Source organism: Euprymna scolopes, chromosome 33 (genome assembly GCF_053919585.1).
Source record: "Euprymna scolopes isolate OS-2025 chromosome 33, ASM5391958v1, whole genome shotgun sequence".
In the NCBI taxonomy this organism is placed as follows: domain Eukaryota; kingdom Metazoa; phylum Mollusca; class Cephalopoda; order Sepiida; family Sepiolidae; genus Euprymna; species Euprymna scolopes.
This window is the reverse complement of record NC_136514.1, coordinates 8,213,229-8,238,801: the sequence shown is the minus strand read 5'-3', so window position 1 is coordinate 8,238,801 and position 25,573 is coordinate 8,213,229. Positions and strand designations below refer to the sequence as shown.

General features: G+C 31.1%; 1 protein-coding gene across 2 annotated transcripts in view; it reads left to right on the top strand.

Moving 5' to 3' along the window:
- Nucleotides 1-25,573, top strand: part of LOC145258135 (molybdenum cofactor sulfurase-like) — a 1,297,067-nt gene that overhangs the window by 14,765 nt on the left and 1,256,729 nt on the right. For both annotated transcript variants that reach the window (XM_080115880.1, XM_080115879.1), the window contains exon 2: nt 21,175-21,331. In XM_080115880.1, coding sequence (XP_079972006.1) covers nt 21,175-21,331 — 157 coding nt within the window. The remainder of the gene's footprint in view (nt 1-21,174; nt 21,332-25,573) is intronic.

Here is a 25,573-nt window from a genome sequence, read left to right as displayed (position 1 = left end):
GTAATTGACTAAAATATACATATGTATGTGTACTGATAAGTAAATATTCATGTAAAACTAATTTAAAAGTACATATACGTATATATGTATATAAATATATACCAATCTATCTATCTATCTCTCTCTCTCTCTCTATATATATATATATATATATATATATATATATATATATATATATATATATATATATTACGAAAGGTTAATTTTTCATTTTCTTCTAATATCAAAAAGAATAATATACAATGGTTGTATATATATATATATATATATATATATATATATATATATATATACATATATACATACACAATGCATAATGCACATACATACATATACAGATATGCATGTGTGTATATGTATATATGTATATTTGCATTTATATATGTATGTATATCATTGACCATCTTGTCTATGTTTATGTATGGATATGTATGTGTATTATGTTTGTGTATGTCTGTATGCATATATGTGTGTTATATGTATGTGTGTCTGTATGTGTATATATGTATGTATGCGTCCATGTATATATATATGTATAATACTGACCATCTCCATTGTCATGTCTGTTGGAGAGTGTGAATTTTGCCGGCAGGACTAAAGTCATTTTCGGCTCATGGACTTCCAATGCCTGAGGGAGTGGCACTCGTATGTGAAGACCTTGCAATCATCATCAAGCATCATATATATATATATATATATATATATATATATATATATATATATATATATATATATACTCATTAAAAGCTAATACCAAAAATTTCATAAGAAGCACGAACGCTTTTAAATCGTCTTCAGGTGAAACCATTTTCAGCGCACCAATTCCAACAATTTCATCTGAAAATTATTTGTAGTCGAATCGAAAGCATTTTTATTGAACTGTTATAATTATCTTCGATTTCGACATAAAACAGATTCCACAAAAAACTTTAGAAAATGTCCATCTATGAATTCTGACGATGCTAGTTGGATATTTCCTCTTTTTGAGGATCTTCCTCTAGTTGAAACAATATGTAAACTCATTCTGGACTCACTGTAATAAATTTCTTATATACTGCTCTGGCTACACATTGAGCACTCTAGTCCGGTTTTTTCACCACTGGTAAATAAATAAATAAATAAATATATATATATATATATATATATATATATAGTTATAGTTATAATTATATATATATATATAACTACTTTATTTACTCACATTAATATACGAAAGTATAATTTTATGCGTAAACTTTAAGTATTTACTTTAACAGTAGTCAACACGTAGGTAGAGCTAGGTAGTAAGTTATAAAATATATATGGCGATTAAGCTACACTGAATATTCCGCGATTCTTCAGGCCTATGCATAAGCTTGAAGAATCCTAGAGTGGATAAAACGAGGAATATTCAGTGAAGCTTAATCACCATATATATTTTATACCTTACTATATATATATATATATATATATATATATATATATATATATATATATATATATATATATATATTAAGCACCGTTTAGTCTAGTAAGTACTAAAATGGGGTATCTCAGAGAATTCCCGGTGTAGTGGTCGCTCTCGGTTATATCTGCACTGTTTCCAGTCAGTCTTTAGCCTCTCCTTGCAACTGGACCCAAGCAGTGCCTATTAAGCTGCAGTGTGGTTGAGTATTGCGCAACCCTTGCTTTACAATTACACGCGTGGCTACCTTTATAGAGGTTTCCATTGTCTCTTAAGATGAACGGAGGCATCATATATATATATATATATATATATATATACTAGCATGGGTACCCAGCCTTGCCTGGGTTGACATGAAGTTCTGTTTGAAACACACCTGTATACTAATCATTTTCATTATGGGCAACGTAGATACCCCCACAACAAATATAAAAGAGCGGATGAAAACATGTAAATGTAATCGCCCCAAAAAGGAAGTATGCGATACCCTCTCCACCAGATATTTCAGCAGAAAGGCTATAAAGAGAAGAAACTATTCTCCTGATATTGAGCACTGGAAAGACGCCCTGCAAAGAAAAATAATTACAAATAAATCCTTGAAATTTTTGTTTCAATAAAAATAGCAGCGAATGCCCGTGCAATCGCAAAAAAAAGAAAAAGAAAGATCTACCTAAAATTAATTCCTAAAAACAATTAAATGACATTTTTCGTCATTTTATATTTTTAATGTAATCCTCCCCTCCTCCCCCTCCAACAAATTGACTTTGTCATATTTTGGGGTTCGTTCTGTTTATAAAATTGTTAGGTGAAAGTACAGAATGGTTTCATAAAAATTAATTAAATTTATCGTTATTTTATGTTTCAAATGTAATTCCTGCCCCCCCCCCCACCACCACAAAAAATAAAGTTTTTGTATTGTCATGTTTTGCCCCCCCCCCTCGATCGCCAAACGTTTAAAAAATGCTAGAGATGACATGTCTGGTTGAACGCTTTTTGGCCAAAAAGTGGGTTCTCATTTTACGTTAAATTTATATAGAAAAGTTATCCCCACGCTAAGATGTTATTTTTTTTTTTTCAAAATTTCTTCTTTCATGTTATTTATAAAGACTGCTTAAACGCATTAGACCACAAAAAATAGGCCTTCATGTTTTTGGTCAATGTCAAATTTCTTTCCAACTCCCCCCAAAACTTTAAAATTATGGCTTTTAATGGTTTTTGTGGTGCTGAAAACGAATATTACGTTTAAATTTGGGGCCGATAAGTAGTTTTCATGATATGAAGAAATTACTTTTTCAAAAAGTGGGGGATCACTTTCCTATATAAATTTAACGTAAAATGAGCACTCGCTTTCTGGTGAACTAGTAATTTCTTCATATCATAAAACAAATTAAACTGTTATTTTAATTTTCAGCACTCCCGATGATTGGCGCTCTTTCTTTTTACTAAAAGATGCGTTCATGTTTTCATCTCATAATTTAGGACGCTAATTATTAGTAAGTTTACAAAAGCATACTTTTGTTTTTCGTTCTTTTTTCATTATAGAACTTGTGTAGTTTTTAACTGGTGCCTTTGCAGTTTAACATTTCACAAAAATTCGTTTTACATCAAGAGGCGGTTAAGTAAAGTACAGAAGCACCTGGTAAAAACTATAAAAATTCTACAATTGAATACCCACCTCAAAAAGAAAAATTGTAAACCGCTCGTGTAAGCTTACTGACAACATTATTTACGTCCTAAATTATGAAAACATAAACGAATTTCTTAGTTAAAAAAACAGCGCCGGTTTTCGCTGGTGCTGAAAACGAATATCACAATTAATTTTGTTTTATATGAAGAAAGTATTAGGTGGTTAGAAAGTGGGGCCCATTTTACGTTAAATTTATATAGGAAAGTGATCCCCCACTTTTTGAAAAAGTAATTTTTTATATCGTGAAAACTACTTACCTGCCCTAAATTTAAATGTGATATTTGTTTTTAGCACCATCGAAAACCATTAAAAGTTGTGATTTTCAAGTTTTTTGAGGAGTTGGAAAGAAACTTAACATTGACCATTTTTTTTTTCTAGGGTTAAACGACGCTGGATCACGTTGTAAAAATTGAGCATTTTTAATTTAAGATATTAAATAAATTATAAAGAAAATCTGTTTTGCAGACAATTAAACACACTTGCTATGATATAATTATTATAATAAATCCTGGGCAAGACCGATTAAATTTTATAGACAAAAAGAGTAGAGGATGATGGATAACTCTGCCCTCGTGAGGATGCAAGTAAATGAGACATTAGTTTTAATTATGTTTCTCAAATAAAAAGGTTACTTAAAAATTAAGAATAAGTTATAAAAATTTCCCTCGAACTAAAAATAAAAATAATAATTCAGCTTAGAATAATATTACGAAATGAAAACAAATATTTAATAACGTGCTCCGTTTCAATTAACCTATCACAGTTATTTTCACTTTTCCGATTTCAGATAAAATCAGTTAAATCAAATATAACTTGAAGTTTAAATAAACTAAATAGTTAATTTTTTTTAATTAGTACAGTTGAAACAAAGCTATTATGTCGAATAAGTAATGTCATCGAGGTAATTATTTAAATAATGTAAACGTGGTTTTAAGAATGCTATATATTGAAAGTATAATATAATGTCTCCTTTGACAGAAGCATCCTAACATGGCATTAATATTTCTTGACCAGAAGAGGTGTACACACATTTGGCTTTTATATTTCTTTGGTAATTGGGAGTTTTACACACAGACACACACACACACATACGAACGCTACTACTTTATATATATATATCTATATATCTATAAAAACAGAGATGTGTGTGCCACAGACGGTTTCTGATTGGTTAATCCAATAATCACATCTCCTAAAAAACTATGGTTTCAGTGTTCTAAACTTTACCATAAAATATTATGCCTTTATTTATTGTTCATCTTGGAAGGGTCTATTTTTCCCTAACTTTTCATTTACAAATTACAAAATTACGAAACTTATACCAGCCATTACAATCCAACCTCCGACATCACGTCCACCATTCTGGCGCAAGCCGCACACACGTACACACAACACGAAAACAAACGTTGTCCTCCAAAGGACAGACTATTATTACTACTACCCATCACACGCGCACACACGGACACATACACAAGTTCACTACCGTCCTTGTGCACGTCACGTTGTTATGGCAACCAACCCCGCTTACTTTCACACACACAGTAAATCTGATTTTCTTCATTTTCTCATTTTATTACTTTGCTATGTTCCCGTTTATTCATTCATTAGCTTATACTTTCTTTTACTACATTTTTATTTATTTTTTTATTTATTAAAGGTAAGAGAGTAATTCGGGTATGCATACTAAACTGTTAACCGTTAGTTTTTCGTGTTCGATCCTGATCGCATCTACTTTTTTTAATTATATTTGTTTATTAAGTTCTTTCCGAAGAGGGGAGGGGGTAAACCCTTTCCTTCCACCTCCACCCAAGGGTGGGTTCCTAACGGAAGGGCGTCTGATCCTCCACCCACCTACGGGCAAGCAGGGGGAGCTTGCCACCATCTCCTCACCAAAAGGGGAAGCCTGGCATTTTCTCACCCGAAAGGGGGGAGCTTGGCAGTTTCTCCCCCCAAAGGAGGGAGCCGGTGTCCCCCCAAGGGTGGGGGACGAAGAGACCAGGAGGAGGTGACTTTTTTCCTGGGGGGGGAGACACCTCCATATACCCTCCTCCCTGAAGGTGGGGTTGGGGATTATCTCTCCCTGAAGGGGGGAGGCCTGCACCAAGCATGTAAATCCAGAGGGGTGACTTTTTTGTTACCCCTCAGAGTGGGAAGGGAGCCGATCACCCAAGCAACGCCGGGTAACCCCTGCTAGTATATATATATATATATATATATATATATATATATATATATATATATATACATACATATATATATATATATATATATGAAAGAGCAGTTTTTCTGTGTCTGTATTTAAAAAGGAAACATGTTATGCAGTGTACTTTAAATGTAAGTGTACTCACATGTACACATGCTCATATTATCTTTGAAAATAATCATCGTACACCATTTATTGAGCTAATGGTTCTTTTATAACCTATAGAATATGCAGATTTCAAATCAAACTATATACAAGCGTTAGCTAAGTAAAATAATCATATATTTGAATAGATTAAAGATATCAAGCTGACAGCATAAACGTTGCTGTTAAAATAAACTTTCCACACTAGATTGTTGCATATGATTACGTAGTATATATCAAGCCAACGTCGGTGTATATTTATTTTAATTATTTTTATTTTTTGTTAATTCTAAATGTAATAAAAGTCGGTATAAATTGTCACACGCGATAACCCAACTCAATGTCGATTTCTTTGTTAATTCTAATGATATTTAACTTCCGTATAAATTGTCCTCATTCCTGAGAGATCGGCAGGGGGGTGGTAACTTACTTTAGTTCTGAACGATCGATCAGCGTTTTTGGACATGTATATATATATATATATATATATAGAGAGAGAGAGAGAGAGAGAGAGAGAGAGAGAGAGATTTATATATACATATATGTATTTATATATGCATATATATATATTTATATATACATATATATATTTATATATATATATATTTATTTATATATATATAATGTCCATTTTTTAATATATATACATATATATGGGTGCATGTAAAATGCATATATATGTCTGTGTTTATATATATATATATATATATATATATATATATATATATATTCATATGTATAGATTATTCAACATTCAAGATTGAACAAGATTCAAGATTATTCCACATTCAAGATTGAACATTTGAATAATCAAGTCGCTGCCTGATGATATCTGTTGTTTGATTGAAACAAATGGCTGTTTGTAGCAGCGGGATGTAAACATGTTTATTTCACAATAAATAAGTATATATATATATATACATGTATATGTGTGTATATATATATATATATATATATATATATATATATATATATATATATATATATATATATATAAATATATTTTATTAAAAAAAAAACTCCAGCCGTTTCAAATGCTGATTTGTTCATTTGGATTTTTTCGTCTGATTCTATGTATATTTAGTTTGTTTTGGATTTTTTTAAATGTGAAACTCATTGAATTGTACCCATCACCTTCATCCTGATCATTGAGGATATATGACTTTTGGAACGCTCCTTCATGTGTATTTTACATGTATGTGCATGTGTACGTGTGTGTATTCATATGAAGTACATGTTTATATGTGTGTCTCTATGTGTGTATGTTTGCATGTGTGTGTACATGCATATGTATATTTGCGTGCATTCTATGTGCATGCATGTGTTTATTTCTATGTGTATGTGGGATGGAGAGGGTTCCCATAAGCCATGGTGAAGGCAACCTTTCTAGGAGAAGGAAATCTCTGATTTGAAAAACCATAAAGCGGGAGACCAGTACCCGCATCAAGCTGGTCTGCAGTTTGACTTGTTGCTGGCTATCTTGCTCTTGCTTGTTGCTGGATCTCAACCTTTTGGACCGATAGAGAAATTTAGCTGTCGTACAAAGCTAAATATCTGTAACATCATCTTTGTGTAGATACTCCCTCGGGCATTTGTCTATAAAAAAATAGTCATATAGCAATGAAAAAGTTGTGACGCGTGTAGGCTTGAAATGCTGGAAGCATGTAATAATTGATCTGTCATTATTATATGTATCCGTGTGTGTATGTACATATATGTGTACGTATATTTATATATGTACATGTGTATGTATATGTATATATATCTATGCTTATATGTATGTCTATATGTTTATGTGTGTTTGTATGTATATATGTATATATATATATTTGTGTGGGTATGTAAGTATATGTATGTGTATATATGCATATGTGTATGTTTGTGTATAAATGCATAGATATTTTTCACTTCCACTTTTATAGATATACTAGCATTTACGCCCGGCGTTGTCCGGGTGTTTGGAGGTGTATGTTAAGCAACAAAAAAAAGCGGTCAATTTTTTTTAACTTTGACCCCAATTATGACCCCTTAACATTTATTGTTTGGGGGTTAAATCAAGTTATTAAGTTAGATTAATGTCCAAGCAATCTATATCTAAAATTGCAAGTTTTAGACCCAAAATTGTCCTAGGAGTTTGGTAGAGTTCTCAAAGGTCAAATCGTTGAAGTTTGACCCCTTAACATACAAACTTTATTAAGTCGCATGAGGAGGACTTGTAACCTTGTCCGAAACATTAGCATGTCCAGTGTAAATTTGTCTGTCTTAATAAAATATATATTTGCTTTTAATTATTGAGCACTCATAATAACCTCTTTTAATTCACGGGGTTTTCCCTCCTGAATATATTTAACTTGAATATATATATATATATATATATATATATATATATATTAAAAGCGAAGTGTTGCATTTTTTTTTTTAAACCTTATAAAAAAAAGATCGTCGAACGTTTTTAAACAGGCGCCACCAGTTCAATTTCTACGCGGTGTTTTTTTCCCCCTCATGGAAATTACTTCATGCCAAAATTACTTCATTCCGACATTTACTTCTGAAGAAAGTCGGCGAAAAGTACTTCAAGTTTCTTCACCGTTCCCCCTTTTCTTTTCTCTTTCTCCCCCTTTTAGTCGATCTTCTTCCTTTTCAATTTATTTTTTCTTACTTTTAGTCGATCCTGTTTCTGTTTATATTATAGTCGATCTTTTTTATAAGGTTAAAAAAAAAATGCCCCACTGCTTTTAAACTATTACAATTCTGTTGTACTTCGAATTATATATATATATATATATATATATATATATATATATATATATATATATATATATACAGGGTGGTCAAAAAGTCAGGTGACATTTTAAAGAAAAACGATATTAGCATTACACGTATATTTAAGTACCATACATTGAAATATAAAATGAAACAAACATGAAATATGTTTATTTTGTTAATTGTCGTCCATTTCTCTCTATCAATCGCTGGAAGTGATTAACCACTGATTGTGTAACACGTGTAATTACCTGACTTTTTGATCACCCTGTATGTATATATATATATATATATATATATATATATATATATATATATATAAAGATTCCAGTGTGAAACTATGCAAAATATGTGTTCAATACAAGTAATCCGATGCAAGGTAGACAGTATATAGGATGAAAAGACAACGTTTGTGAGTGAACAAACACAAGCAAAAGCCAAATAAAATCTTAGCAAAAACTAAAAAAAAAAAAAAAAAAAAAAAAAAAAAACAATAATAATAATAATGATATTGCGGTCACGCTCTAATAAATAACGCGTTAACTCGCCCCCACGTTTCATATTTGTCGATCCAGGTCATTTCTTTGTATATCGGGTGAAATATTGTAACGTGGTGCAAGAATTACGGAAGTAAAAACACATACCTTCATGGAAATTCGGAATGAAATGACGTTTTTACCACAAATTAATTTTGCGTCACATGCGCATCTGTACTCGCTAAAGTGTAAATTGTTTCTAGCGACAAGTAAACTATAATGCTTGACTTTGAACTTTTATCATGGGCAGAAATTCACAGTTTAAATACTTGAAATCTTCTTCAAATGGCGAAGTAAACATGTTTTCCCCTTATATATATATATATATATATATATATATATATATATATATATATATACTTGTTTATTGTTATATAAACATGCTCACATCCCGCTGCTACAAATAGCCACTTGTTTCAATCAAACAACAGCTATCATCAGACAGCGACTTGACTATTCAAAAGTTCAATGAATAACCTATATAACGTATATATATATATATATATATATATATATATATATATATATATATATATATATATATATATATATATATATATATATATATACTAGACTAGCTGTGACCCATTGCGTCAGTATGTTATACTAACTATGGAATTCATGTATGAGCGTAACACTTGTGACGTAAAGATTATAGGTTTTTTTGACATAACAGAAACATTTCTATGAAAGTATATTATAATGAAAAAAGAATCTAGATAGATTTCTATGAGTTGTTCTGTTTATTATAATTGATTATTTTGGAAAAAAAATTACAGTTACTGAATTATAAGTGGTTGGCCATACTTATAGGTAAACGTGAACTGAGCAAATACCATACTTACTATAGTTAAAATCAAATTTTGATATATCTGCTTTTTTATACATTGGTTATTCCTGTATTACGTTTAAGTTATTTTAACCCCCACTCTTCCGATGTTAAATAATAATTTCGAAATAATAACGTTCATATTTCAGTGCGCAGGTCAAAATCTGCAAAAGAAGCGATTTGTGTTTATTTGTTTACGTTGCTATGGGTTAATGTTTATGCGCGCGCATGCGCAACCGGATGTCGTAAACGGAAAGTGGGTTACATACATCGTTACAAGGTCATTTGAGTTTTATAATTATATAGATATATATAGCTACTTCATTTACTCACATAAATTAATATACGCAAGTATAAATGTATGCTTATACTTTAAGTATTTACTTCAGCAGTGCTCAATACGTAGGTAGAGCTAGTAGTAAGTTATAAAATATATATGGCGATTAAGCTACTGAATATTCCGCGTTTAATCCACTCTAGGATTCTTCAGGCTTATGCATAAGCCTGAAGAATCCTAGTGTGGAAGAAACGCGCAATATTCAGTGTAACTTAATCGCCATATATATTTTATAACTTACTATATATATATATATATATATATATATATATATATATATATATATATATATATATATAAGTGCAATTGTCTGTGTGTATATTTCCCTGCCATACTACTCTGTCAATTTTCAGTTTACAAACTCGAGATTTTACATAAAGTGGTATTGGGATTTTTGAAAATCTTTTTAATCGATTTACGGACAGAAATTTGGCTGCCAAAGTTCAACGATTTGACCTTTGAAAACTCTACAAAACTCCTCCACAAATTTTAGGTCTAAACACTTAGATGTAGGTTACTTGGATATGAGTCAAACATTTTAATTTTATTTGAGCCCAAAACAATAAATGTTAAAGTGGTCAAAACTGGGGTCAAAGTTAAAAAAATTGACTTCTGCGATCTCTCCCAAATTACTCAGCAAATTTTTGGTCTAAACATTTGAAATTTTACAAAAAGTGTATTCAGACATAGGGCAAGCTTTTCCATCGGTTTTTGGCCAAAATTTTGGCTGCCAAGGGATCAAAGTTAAAAATATTTTACCTTTGCGGTCTCTAGCTAACTATTCAGCCAATTTTTTGTCTAAACATTTGAAATTTTACATAAATACATAGACACGCAGCAAGCTTTTTTTATCAGTTTTTAAGCGAAAAATTGGCTGCCAAGAGGTCAATCTTGAAAGATTTGACCTTTGCAGACTAAAAAATTCCTTCGCCAATTTTGTGTCTAAACACTTGAAATTTTAGATGTAGGTTACTTGGACATGAGGCGAACTTTTTAATATATATATATGTATATATATATATATATATATACATATGCACATAAAGTTATGAAAAGTACATAGGCTTAACTACTAGCTATAGATTATAAAAAAAATTTAAGAAAGCCTGATGATCACTGATTAACAGAATTGACAGTTTAAATACTTCAAACTCTCCTAAATTATATTGTTGGGTGAAAATGCATCATATTTACAAAATACTATTCCCTTCCCATGTTAAGAATGGCTTTCTAAATAATGTTTTCAGTACGGTAAGATAGATGTACTGTTATTTTTTTATATCGAATTATTTACTCACGGACCAAATTTGATGGAATATTTTTTTGATCCGTAGTGATTGACTTGGTTTTTTCCTATTTTTGTTTTACCTATTTCATAATGATATAAATTACTGCACAGTAAAAAAATGTAATTAAAAAAAATCTTTTCTTGTTTCGAATTTTTTAATCATTCCATTCCATTTTTTACTAAATTACTAAAGTAAAAAAAAAAAACTCGTTGATTTTACAACTTACTTTGGGGGCGTAAAGCAGGTAATTAGCTCTTAAAAATTGAATTAATCCATAAAAAGCTGGCAAAACTGGAGAAAAGGGTGCAAAATACTCTCGATCCCTAATTTCCAAATCACCGTTATGTTACTATTCCAACAATATATAAGCAATGATATCGATCTGAAGTTCTTTTTCAAAAATAAACAATATAAACAGAACATAAAAACACTTTATATTAAACAATATATACAACCCTTTTTTCTTTTAAACAATATAAATAAAACTATTATTTTAGATGAACAACATAAACCTATCTTTAATTTTTCATTTCAAACGATATAAATAGAACTATTCCCCTGAATAACTGATTATTAATCACGTGTTTATTGGAAATTGAATCACATCATTTATTATAAACGATTCAAATTAAAATCTAACTAAGCACGTGTATTCTCTTTTTTAGTTTGTATTTTGTTAGAGCTTCGAGTTACCGCAGACCATTATGAGAAGAGAAATAGGTGATGCAGATACGCATAGAGTTGTTGACTGGATGAATTTCATCCGTGAGGTTTATGAAGAAGATCTTCTAAACCACCCTATCATCATCGAACCTGTGTAATATTACCAAAGTTGACAGCACGGATCGGGAAACATTTTTCCTCGATAATTAATTCGTGGATCCTACCAGGGACACGGATTTCATCGGATGGATGGACAGTTTATAAACGTCTGGACCACTTCGATTATGGAAAATATCAACATGGAGAAATTAATGACCCGATTGATCCTTCAATACACATGTAAACGATAGAACTTTTTGTAAAAACAAAATAAAATAATGAGAAAAATTGGAAACAGAATCTTTTGGAATGCATATGGTGGAATTATTGTGACAGAGAAGCGAAAAGGGGGAAATCTTTTATAGGTTTTCAGATATGCTGAAAACGAATATCGCATTTAGATATAGTAGTTTTCCGGATATTAAGCAATATAATTTCTTAATTGTAAAGTGCTGGCCATAGTTGTACGCACAAGCGCGCATATTTTTGGTGTACAACTATGGCCACCACTTTTAACATAAAACATATTGCTAAATATTCGGCAAATTACTTTGTTTTCAGCATACCTGAAAACCTTGAAACCATCATTTAAAAGGAAAATGTTAAGGTGGAAACCAAGTAAAAATTTACCCTTTAAATGTTCTATTTATTTTGTTTAAAATTAAAAATAAAAATTTATGAAATGTTATGTTTATATTATTTTAAATTACAAACAATAAAGGTTTATATTGTGAAATATTATTAAAAGTTTTATTTTTAATTGTTTTAAAAATTTTAAAGTTCTCTATATAATGTTTAAAATAAAAAAAAATCATTTAAAAGAATCGGCAAGTCCTGCTTATTTAAAACTGTTAACTTCTAAAATACCAATATCGTTGTTTATATATTGTTGGCATAGTAGCATAATGGTGATGAAGAAATTATGTACTTTTTATGTGATAGAAAGTATTTTGCAACCTAATCTCCAGTCTCATAAATAAAAATTAAAAAGTAAAAGTAGTATTTGTTTATTGGGCAGACGTTCATGATTAAATTAGTACATTTCCTGTTTAAATTATTACATTTCATGTTTAAATTAGTACATTGTATATTTAAATTAGTACATTCCATGTTAAAATTATTACATTTCATGTTTAAATTATTACATTTCATGTTTAAATTAGTAAATTTCATGTTTAAATTAGTACATTTCTTGTTTAGATTTGTACATTCAATCTTTAAATTAGTACATTTCATATTTAAATTAGTACATTTCATGTTTAAATTAGTACATTCCATGTTTAAATTAGTACATTCAATCTTTAAATAAGTACATTCCATGTTTAAATTAGTACATTTCATATTTAAATTAGTACATTTCATATTTAAATTAGTGCATTCCATGTTTAAATTAGTACATTTCATGTTTAAATTAGTCAATTTCATATTTAAATTAGTATACTTCATGTTTAAATTAGTACATTTCATGTTTAAATTAGTACATTCCATGTTTAAATTAGTACATTTAATCTTTAAATAAGTACATTCCATGTTTAAATTAGTACATTTCATATTTAAATTAGTACATTTCATATTTAAATTAGTGCATTCCATGTTTAAATTAGTACATTTCATGTTTAAATTAGTCCATTTCATATTTAAATTAGTGCATTCCATGTTTAAATTAGTAGATTCCATGTTTAAATTAGTATATTTCATGTTTAAATTATTACATTTCATGTTCAAATTAGTACATTTCATTCTTAAATAACTATATGTAGTGTTTAAATTATTACATTTCATATTTAAATTAGTACAATTCATATTTAAATTAGTGCATTCCATGTTTAAATTAGTAGATTCCATGTTTAAATTCGTAAATTTCATGTTTAAATTATTACATTTCATGTTCAAATTATTACATTTCATGTTTAAATTAGTACGTTTAATGTTTAAATTAGTACATTTCATGTTTAAATAATTACATTTCACGTTTAAATTATTACACTTCATGTTTAAATTAGTACATTTCATGCTTAAATTCGTATATTTCATGTTTAAATTAGCACATTTCATGTTTAAATTAGTACATTCCATGTTTAAATTAGTCCATTTCATGTTTAAATTAGTAAATTTCATTTTTAAATTAGTGCATTCCATGTTTAAATTTGTACATTTCATGTTTAAATTATTACATTTCATGTTTATATTATTACATTTCATGTTTAAATTATTACATTTCATGTTCAAATTAGTACGTTTAAGGTTTAATTAGTATATTACATGTTTAAGTAATTACATTTCACGTTTAAATTATTACATTTCATGTTCAAATTAGTACGTTCCATGTTTAAATTAGTACATTTCATGTTTTAATCAATAAATTTCATGTTTAAATTATTACATTTCATGTTTAAATTAGTACATTCCATGTTTAAATTCGTACATTTCATGTTTAAATTATTACACTTCATGTTTAAATTAGTACATTTCATGTTTAAATTAGTACATTCCATGCATAAATTAGTACATTTCATATTTAAATTAGTACATTCCATGTTTAAATTAGTACATTTCCTGTTTAAATTATTACACTTCATATTTAAATTAGTACATTTCATGTTTAAATTAGTACATTTCATGTTTAAATCAGTACATTTCATGTTTAAATCAGTACCATCTCAAATGCATTTTCGGTGAATATATCATTACGTACTAAAGTGTCATGTTGAAATATTTATAATCCTTGGGTGTTTTGTTGATTAAAGATCTTTTAATCTACATATTTCAGATGAAAACATTAGTACCTATATATATGTCATGTTGAAATGAGTAAAACGTTCAAGACATTTCAGGTGAAAACATCATTATATACTAAAATGTTATGTCAAAATCATAGGATGCTTCTGTTGATTACAGCTATTTTAAACCTTATTAAAACATATTACCTACTTTTATGTCATGTTAAAATTATTACAAAGAAATTAGTACAAAGCAGTTTTCTGTAAATACAGAAAACCAGACCTATTCCTTCCATACATGTGTAATCGAAGAGGTCCTTAAATAATAAACAATTTGGAACAATCAGAACTTACATAAAATCGACCTGACTTAATATCACGTGTGTATAATGCACATCTAGCTGACATTTTGAAAGACATTAAAGACAAACATGTACTGGGAATTCTATTTGCAAATGCTTGTGTTTATTGAATTTCCAAAAAGATGGCTACCACACTGCCACATGATCATAATGCTGCGAGATCAGGATAAGATCAGAACAGTTCATCAAATTGATGCAATTGTCAGTAGAGATACCAGGAACTGAAAATTCAGAGCTTCGTTATTTAGTTAATTCTTTAATGGTACATGGTTCAACTTGAATGTAGTTGTTTGATTATGTGATGAGATGTTTCTTAGTGGTGTGTGTTTTTTTTTTTACATTTCCAACTACCTTGGAATTTCCCCGGGTCCTGCAAGTCATTAAAATACTAACTCCAGTAATGGGTCAAATGGCTTATATGTTAAAACGTCCACAGTAAACCATATTAAGGACAACATCTCTAAGGATAGTAAATACCTGATATTACGCAACAGCAGTTTTAAATATCAGGTTGACATCTGGCGGGTTTAAACTGCGTTTCATGCCCAAAATTGTGCCTTATGCTTTTATGGGCAACTCTGAGATGCTATCTCAATGAACATACTAGGGAAAGAAAACGTTACGCAAACCATTCTTTGTAATATTCAAATATGGGTGTTCGAAATTAGCGAAATAAAAACGATGTTAGATCGGGACATCAAGTGCAGATCCTATGTCCGACAGGGGAAGGAACGTGTTTTCCCATACCGTCATCCAGAGAAAGTATCGAAACACTAACACTAAATCTAATTGAAATAAGCCTTCAAATAAAATAGTAATGGAATTTTATTTGAAGAATATCCTTCTAAGAGGCGACATAGACAACGACAAAACTTGTCATGCCCAAGTGATGAAAATGAAAACGAATGAATTCTTATCTGCTATTAAAATTGAAGAATTAAAAAAGATAATTTGTATATTCATTTTTTTTTGCGCTGTGGATAGAAGCGTTGGTTTCAGGTAAGCATTGCCCGGAAATAGCGGTTTCAATCTGAACCGCAAGAATGCCAAAAGATTAATTGGCCAAAACGTAGTGAGAAAACAAGGAATATGGAAGGCAGTAATTACTGAGGATAAATAAGTTACAAGACTCAGCATTCCTATGCCGTCGTGGTTAATCACTTGAAGAAGGCCAGAGGATGAGTTGGTCGAAACGTGGTGAAACAAGAACAACTATGAAGATGAGGATAACAGTCCGCAAAAATTAATACTTAAATTATGAAGCCCCATTTCAAAGATTCCCAATATATATATATATATATATATATATATATATATATATATATATATATATATATATATATATATATATGTGTGTGTGTGTGTGTGTGTGTGTGTGTGTGTGTAAGATTACTTAATTTAATTACATAAATTAATATACGAAGTATAAATTTATGCGTAAACATAAAGTATTTACTTCAACAGTGCTCAATGCGTAGGTAGAGCTCGGTAGTAAGTTATAATGCCATATATATTTTATAACTTACCCTCTCTCTCACTCTCTCTCTCTCTCTCTCTCTCTATATATATATATATATATATATATATATATTTAATTATTATAGCAAAAAAATAATTATGATAGCCCCTTTAAGAAACTCGTTTCTTATCGTTGAGCACTTTCAGTTTAATTAAGTCGGTCAATTTAGCTCTTATGCATAGATAATCGTATAACGATTAGATCACTGTCTGACTGACGTAAAGAACATTTAAATTATAATGTTTAAATTCAACGTTATTTCACGCGGTTAATGGTAGCCGAATGGATGCGGTATTTGCTAATCAAGCCAGAGATGGCTCGTGTTGCTGAGTCCGAATCCGCCGACTGGTGTTAATCGTGACAGCCTGTACTGAAGATTCCCGAAAGGATGAAACACCAGTGTCTGTAGGTATGTAATTATTTTAGCAAAAAAAAATAATTATATATATGTATATATATGTGTGTGTGTGTGCGCATATATGTGTATATATATATGTATATATATATAATTATTTTTTACTATAATATACTATATATATATATAATTATTTTATATATATATATATATATATATATATATATATATATATAAAGAAATTGGGAAAGCAGAATCACATACGTACGTATGGTGGCCATCAATAAACTTGATACGCTTGAAAAAATATCGAAGGTAGAAAAATCAACTTAATCTGTAATCTAATAAATATTGTAACTTCCGCCAATCAGATTCGTTTTTACGGTCTGTTCGGGCTATTATTTTCAAAATCGTGATTTATTACAAGACTATCGTGAAACAGGAACCATGGAGCAAAACCAAAAAAAAAAAATCGGTGTTGTCCGAGAGCAATAAATTTATACTACCGCAATTGACCGTACATTACGATCTTTTATCAAACATGAAAATAACAGAATTAACATCTTAACTTCATGTGAATTAGGAGAAATCATTCCGGAGATGTTTTCCCCAACCAGCATTTGTATGGAGTAGTAAAGCACGGGAGATTTTCTTCTGTTTTTCTTTTTATATGAAAAATACAAAAACAGACGATTCCCTTCAACTTGCTTAGGCATACATCCATTTCTGCGGATATTCGATGAAGGAATTTCGAGATGTACGTAGCAATGAATCGCTAAGCATGAATCGGAAATCGATAAATAATCGATAAATATGTTTGTGTTCGATTGAGAGAACCAAATATTTCACGATTCCACTGAAATCTCCCTTAATGTATTCTAAATCCGATCACGTACCAACGCTGATCCGATTCCGCGCGTGCAGGGAGCGATAACTCGTTTTTTTTTTTTTCAAAGTACACGTGTGAATATTTCTGTAATCCTGTTAGGAGACGCTTGCATCTAAAATAGTTGGTAAAGCGTCACGAGATTGGAAAGATAATTGGAGACTCGACCCGTTATATTTTGGGGTTAATTTGCATAGTTTACGTGAGAATAAATGTATCTATATGTGAATGCGACTGTTTCTTGATTATAAACCCCTTTTTCTTTTCGTTTAATCCTAGGTAGGATTCTACCAAGTAGAATTGCCACACCACCTCCATTGTAAAAATTGTTAAAGGCTGCCAAGCTCTGACACCTCCTGTCCCATCACTATAGTGTTATATCTCTGTGTGTGTTTTTTAAAATTGATTCTACAATATGTTCCTAACGAATATATCTCACTTTACTCCGTCAGCGAGAATGCTATTTATCCGTCCAAAAAAACAGCAAAATCACACCCCTTCAGTGTATATGTTTTTAGATAGCAGCAGCTTTTCTACTCCATCTTTCCTCGGATTCCTTGACTTTGGACATGCTCATCGTTCTACTTCTCTACCAACGTGCAGAAATCCAAATGTAACGGTGACAAACAAACTCGCTGCCAACTCCTTACACAGGTTTCCGTGTATGAATGTGATCACTGTTATAGTAACCCTTTACGCTTTCGTAGCAACACGCTTTGTTTGAGGCGACGAAAAAATTAAAAAGACAGCGAATCTATAGTGAAACAAATTATACAAACTCAATATTACAAAAAATAACTGATGTCGTTTTTATTCTGCCTTCTTGGCATATTTGAAACTAAGCATCAAAAAGGGACTATTGCTCTCGCATCCGGCGGTGTCGTTTAGCGCACCTTTCCTTGCGTTAACAGAGTGCAAAATCGACTTCACAATCTAGCGAGCGTGATCTTACCCCCTTCTTCTCTAAAACCATTTTCTCATAGAAGAGATGTTATTTGCCTTTCCTTACTGTAATATATTGTCCTACTAAGTCAAACTGCCAGAATATACCGCTCCCAAACAAATGTTATTGATTTTGTCTTTCCCTTTGCAAAGCACAGGCATGCCCTACAAAGACAATAAAACAAAAACTCCACCTTCTTTCTCTCCCTCAACTATACTCTCTCTCACTTTCTCTCTCTCTCTATATATATATATATATATATATATATATATATATGTCTCTCTCTTTCTCTATCTTTCTCTCTTTCTCTCTCTCTCTCTCTCTCTCTATATATATATATATATATGTGTGTGTGTGTGTGTGTGTGTATATGTATATATATATATATACTTGTGTCCCTCTCTGTATCTATCTATCTATCTATCTATCTATTTATCTCTCTTATATATTCCCTCTCATCCTTTTTCTTTTTCGCACCCTTTCTTTTTTCTTCCCAACGGGGCTAACGGATTGTCCTTCATGGTAGCCCGTAAAGCTTAAAGACGGGATTTTGTGCCTAAGTAGTCCATAACCAGAGAAAATCGATATGTCTCTGTAACAATTCATTTTGGACCTTACCTAAGTTAAACTATAAATAGGATGAGCCCGATTTAATCAATCAGCTAGTGACGTCAAGATCAATCTCTTCTTGAGTATCTAGGATTAAAGAAAAGAAAAGTGGGTTCATAATTAAGAAACAGTTGCATTCACATATACATACATTTATTCTCACTTAAGATGAATATACGAACGATGAAACGTTGAAGGAGGTGAAAATGACACACGTAATTCTTAAAAGGTAACGCTACGTAATTCTTTCAAAAGAATCGATAAAAACAAGTATTGTCGGGGTGTTAGGATACGTGTAAGCAAATATTTATTTCGTTGACAATGATCGGAGAACCTATAAGTGATACCAGTTAATCGCAAATAAGTCCCAAGATGACTGCGACTATATTGTGATAGGCGTGTGACCCGGACGAAAACCGAGCACAGAAAGAGAAAGATATACAGTTTGTAAATTTACACGTGGATGGGATTTAATATATTTGTGTTTTTTCGGAAGAAGCACAAGAAGAACAAGAAGAAGAGTGCATTCTCTTGTTAGTCAGTATAATTCAGGGGATATAATTTGCACATGGTACAAGCAAGAATTAAAATATTTTGAGCCAAGAGTACTTACATCAATCTTACTCCTGAAAGATGTGACACAAAGCTGTGAGTTGGAGATAAAATGCCAGCACGCAAAAGAGAGGGTGCACTGTCCGTTCAGGACCGCAGCTCTATAAACATTCCTCAATATCTGAGCCTCGCACAGTTAGCAAAAAACTAGCCATTTTTTTCAACGAGAAAAAGTACATCCTGTGATGGTTGACCTAGACCTATTCAGAACAATGCCTCATCCCAATTTCATAAGATTAACTAGTACCGTGGCAACGTGCTATATACGACTGATTGTCGAAGATGTATCATCGACTGGTACATACGCCAGAAAATCCATTTCAAGCCAGCACTGATTTCGTCAGCGTTTCTGGAGAAGGGAATGCCTTTGTACGGGAAATTTGGAAATGTATGATCAAAATATTTCTTAACGAATTAATTCTCATTTTAAAGTGAAACACTTATAGATTCATGATAAATATGAATTGAACAATGGTTTCAAATATATGTACACCTTCGTGACCATTTTGGAAGGCTAAGCGCAGTATGTACCGTGTCGAATCGTAGAAATTTCCAGGTTTGTACGTGGGGGGGGGGCGCGTTTAATTCACCCCCGAATAAATTCGCCTGGCGGGTAGGTGACAATACGGCACTCGACATAATGGTGTACCGGCAACCTGCTGCGAGATTCCTTCCTGGACCTGCATGTCAAGCAGATGTTTGCTGCAGCGAATGGTGACACTTAAAGTATGTGCTACACGAAGTTGCGCCTCGCGGATCACCTAAAACACTTCGTAGCTGAGGTTGGCTCAATCCTAGTGAGCAAAAATATCTGATAGTATCTGAGTTCTGCCAATAATGGAACTTTCGTAGGGGATGGCATAATATTTGACGTGGAAAAAAGGTCCACGGGGTTTGTCGTTATCTAAGAGTTTTTTGTTTGTTTGTTTGTTTTTTAATGTAACTTCTGAACGATCGATTTGTGAAAACTAAAACACTATTAATTTCTACAGTCTCAAACTATATATTTCTTTCAAGTTTTAAACGAATGAATAGAAAAAAAATGTGTTGGTAAAATATTTAAGACGAGAGCTGTTATTTCATCACTATGTAACTTCGTGACCATTAATGTCGAATCTGTACCATTTGCTAAACACGTTTAACAAAATTAACATTTTCTCCTTCTGTCACGCAGAACAAATTTACGTGGATTATGCTGGCTCCGGCCTGTACAGTCCGGATCTAATCAAAACCATAATGGCGGATTTATTATCAAATACGTATGCCAATCCGCACAGTCAAAGCCCAAGCAGCACGCTGACTTCAAATATGATAGAGCAAACCCGACATCAGTGAGTGGCATTTTCTTTTTTTAATTTTTATTCTTATTCTTATTCATCGTATTATTATTATTATTATTATTATTATTATTAATGTTATTGTTATTATTTTTCACATTATTATTGTCATTATTATTGTTATTATTATCATTATTATTGTTGTTATTGTTATTATTATTATTGTTGTTATTATTGTTGTTATTATTATTGTTATTATTATTACTTTTAATATTGTTATTATTATTATTGTTATTATTATTATTATTATTATTGTTATTATTATTGTTATTATTATTATTATTGCTATTGTTATTATTATTACTTTTAATATTGTTATTAAAAGTAATAATAATAACAATAGCAATAATAATAATAATAATAACAATAATAATAACAATTATTATTATTATTATTATTCATAATAATGTTATTGTTATTATTATTTTTCATATTATTATTGTCATTATTATTGTTATTATTATCATTATTATTGTTGTTATTGTTATTATTATTATTGTTGTTATTATTGTTGTTATTATTATTGTTATTATTATTACTTTTAATATTGTTATTATTATTGTTATTATTGTTATTATTATTGTTATTATTATTGTTATTATTATTGTTATTATTATTGCTATTGTTATTATTATTATTAATGTTATTGTTATCATTATTATTATTGTTGTCATTATTATTATTATTATTATTTTTATTATTATTATTATTGTGGTTATTATCATTATTATTATTATTGTTATTATTATTATTATTATTATTGTTGTTATTATTGTTATTATTATTATTATTATTTACTCACTAAGATTAGTCACACAACCCATCATCAACGATTTCTCTTGGAGAATAACTTGTGTCATTCTGTAGAGTCTGAGTGACAACAAGTCTCTCCAGATGTTCAGTACTCTTCACCTCTGTTGATAAACATTGCATATCGATTTGAGTTATCGTAGCAGCCGCTTACCATTAAATTCTTTTGGCGGCGACTATTGGTTTTCACTGGAATTTGAGTAGCAACAAGCCTTCCCAAGGTTCCAGTCCTCCTTGCACTCATCCGGTGGAAATCTAGCTAGTGCTTTCTTTCTTCAGTCTTTTCATCCTCCATTACTCTTCTAGCTTTGGTATGGTGTCAGTTTTTGGTGACACAAAAATGTTCTAGTGTTCGTGATTCCATGTGATGTTCCTTTTTGTTTTAGATCTGTAGCATTTTTTTGCATGTCCAGTCTGTGTCTGTAGTTTCTGTGTATTAATCTCCGCATGCAAGGGTTTTGCTTAATATCTCTGCAGTTTTCATTATTGTTATCCGTTGTATCTTATCAGCCATCCCTCTTATTCCAATCTCTCCCATTCTCTTTTCCAAGTTTTTCGGTATTGTTTCTAGCGCCCTTACTCTTATTTGTGTTGTCGTGACTTTTTTCATCTTCCATATCCTTTTGAGCTTTCTGGCCAGTTCAGCATATTTGCTCCACTTCTCCGTCTTCTTGATCTTAACTTTGTGGTTTGCTGGAACAGTAAAATCTACAATCTGAGAGGTTCTTTCCTTCTTGTCAATTGATATCCGCTCGTCTTGTTTGAATGGGTTTATCGGTTTATATATCCATGTCCCATAGGAGTTTGTAACTTTCATTTTCCGGTACTGCTGCCGGTTTATGCTTGTACCATTTGTCTGTGTGTTCAAGATGCAGTTGTCTGGATATTATTATTATTTACTTACTAAGAATAGTCACACAAGCCATCATCAAAGACTGCTCTTTGAGCACAACTTGTGGTGTTCCCTGGAGGTTGAGTGACAAGTCTACCCAATGTTCCAGTACTGTCTACCTCTTTCGATCACATTTGCAAAAGAATTTGCGTTATCGCAACACCCTTATGATTGATTTATCATTGGCGACGACCATTGATCTTCACTAGAATTTGGGTGGCAATAAGTGGAGGTCTAGTTAGTGCTTTCTCCCCTCAGTCTTCCCATCATCCTTGAACCTCATTATTTCATGTGGTGCCCGTTTATGGTGGCACTAACAGAGAAGAACAAAATAACAGAGAAGAAAAAAGCGGCGGTATTTTACAATTAAACAGTTTCAGTTTTCATGATTCCGTGTGATGTTACTTGGTGTTTTGCATCTGTAGCCGTTTCTGTGTCCAATTTGTGTGTGAGTTCATGTGTGGTGTTGGTCTCCACATTTAAGGGTTTTTCATTAATATTCCTGCAGTTTTCATTATTGAAATTCTTTATACCTTCTCTGCTATCCCTCTGCTTCCAATCTCTCACATTCTTTTTTCAAAGTATTTCGGTATCGTTCCTATCTCTCATATTATTAGTATTGTTATCTTTACTTTCTTCATTTTCCCGATCCCTTTTAGCTCTCTGCCCAGTTCCGTGTATTTGCTCTGCTTCTCAGTCTCCTTGATCTTCCCTCTGTTGCCTGCTGGAACGGTAAAATCTACAATCTGGCAGGACTTTTCCTTCTTGTTAAGTATTATGACATCTGGTCTTATTGCTTGGATGGGTTTATCCGTTTGTATACCTTTTTCCCACGGGATCTTGTGACTTTTATTTTCAAGTACTTCTGCCGGTTTGTGTTTGTACCATGTGTCTGTGTTTTCAGTATGTAATTTTTTGCATAATTTTCAATGTACTGCCTTCCTTCCTTGATCGTATATATTTTTATATTCTTTTTGGACTAGTTTGCTACATTCACTTATTATGTGGCTTATTGTTTCGTCTCTTTGTCCGCGGCGTTTGCATTTTCTATTTTCTTGTGTTTTGTCAATCCTTGGTGTGGTTGGTTCTAATTGTGTTATCTCATGCAGCTGTTCTTAGCGATTCAGTTTCCCTGCTTAGGTTTCCTTTTTGTAGCCATTTCCAAGTGTTTTCGTTAGTCTCTTCTTTTGTAATCCTTATGAATGGTTTTCTCTTTCCAATTTTCTTTCCTTGTCTTATTTCTCGTCTTATTTTATATCTTATTTGTTTTTATCCTGTTTTTTTTTTTGCTGCAGTAATTATTCTTTAGGTGTTCTGCATTATGCATTTTTCCTATTCTTTTTTGTGTTTTTTAATGTACTTTTCTACTTTTTTTGTTATTTACACAGCCTTCTATACAGACCAGCCCTCTTCCTCTCCTTTTCCTTTTCACATATAGTCAGACGGTATCATCCTTCGGGTGCAATGCATTCTGCATCGTCATGAATTTCCTAGTCTTCTTGTCGAAATTCCTTACTTTTTCTTTGTTCCAGCTAATAAACGGCCCAGAATATCTTAGTAGTGACACTACTCACGTGTTTATTGCTTTAAATAGGTTTCTACTGTTTAATTTAGTTTAGATGAATTTCCTTGTTTTTCTTATGTATTCCTTTTCTATTTTCTCTTTCATTTCTGTTGCTTTGATGGTTTCTACTTCCTGCACTTATAAGTATTGTAATTATCATTTTCAGCAAGTGCCCTCATCTCTGTTTTATTGGGTAGTACTATATTTTCTGTTGCTTCTAGTTTTCCCTTTCCAATCGTCAGTAGTGCGCACTTTTCTATGCCGCCTATTTGGATATCCTGGCTAAAAATTCTACTCGTGTTTATTAGTGTTTCTATCTTTGAAATAAACAGTTTCAAGTCATCCATATACATTAGGTGGTACATTCTTTCTTCTGTGTTAGAGAATTTGTATCTAGCTTAGCATTTTCTTACAATGTTGTTCAGTGGCATCATGGCTGTAATGAACAGTAATGGTGATAGGGAATTACCTTAGAAGATCCCTCTGTATTTCGATTTCAGTTATGTATTATTATTATTATTATTATTATTATTATTATTATTATTATTATTATTATTGTTGTTGTTGTTCTTGCTGTTCTGTTAGTTCCTGTTGATGACGATTTTGTTGGCATCTGTTTCTCCGATAGCTTTCTATTAAGAATTCTTTCTAGAAAGATATTCTGTAATTACAGAAAGGAAGACCTTCAGGTTGCCAACGGCCCAAAGTTTGAAATGTTGTTGCCACTGTTGTCATTTCTAGTTTTCAGTATAATGCTAAACACAGCTTGATAAGAGATTAAATCCATTGGGGTTAGACGATTTGTCCTGTATATATGTATATATATATATATATATATATATATATATATGTATATATATATATATGTATATATATATGTATATATATCCACTAATATAATATATATACACATATATAATATATATACACATATAATATATATACACATACAATATATATGCACACATAT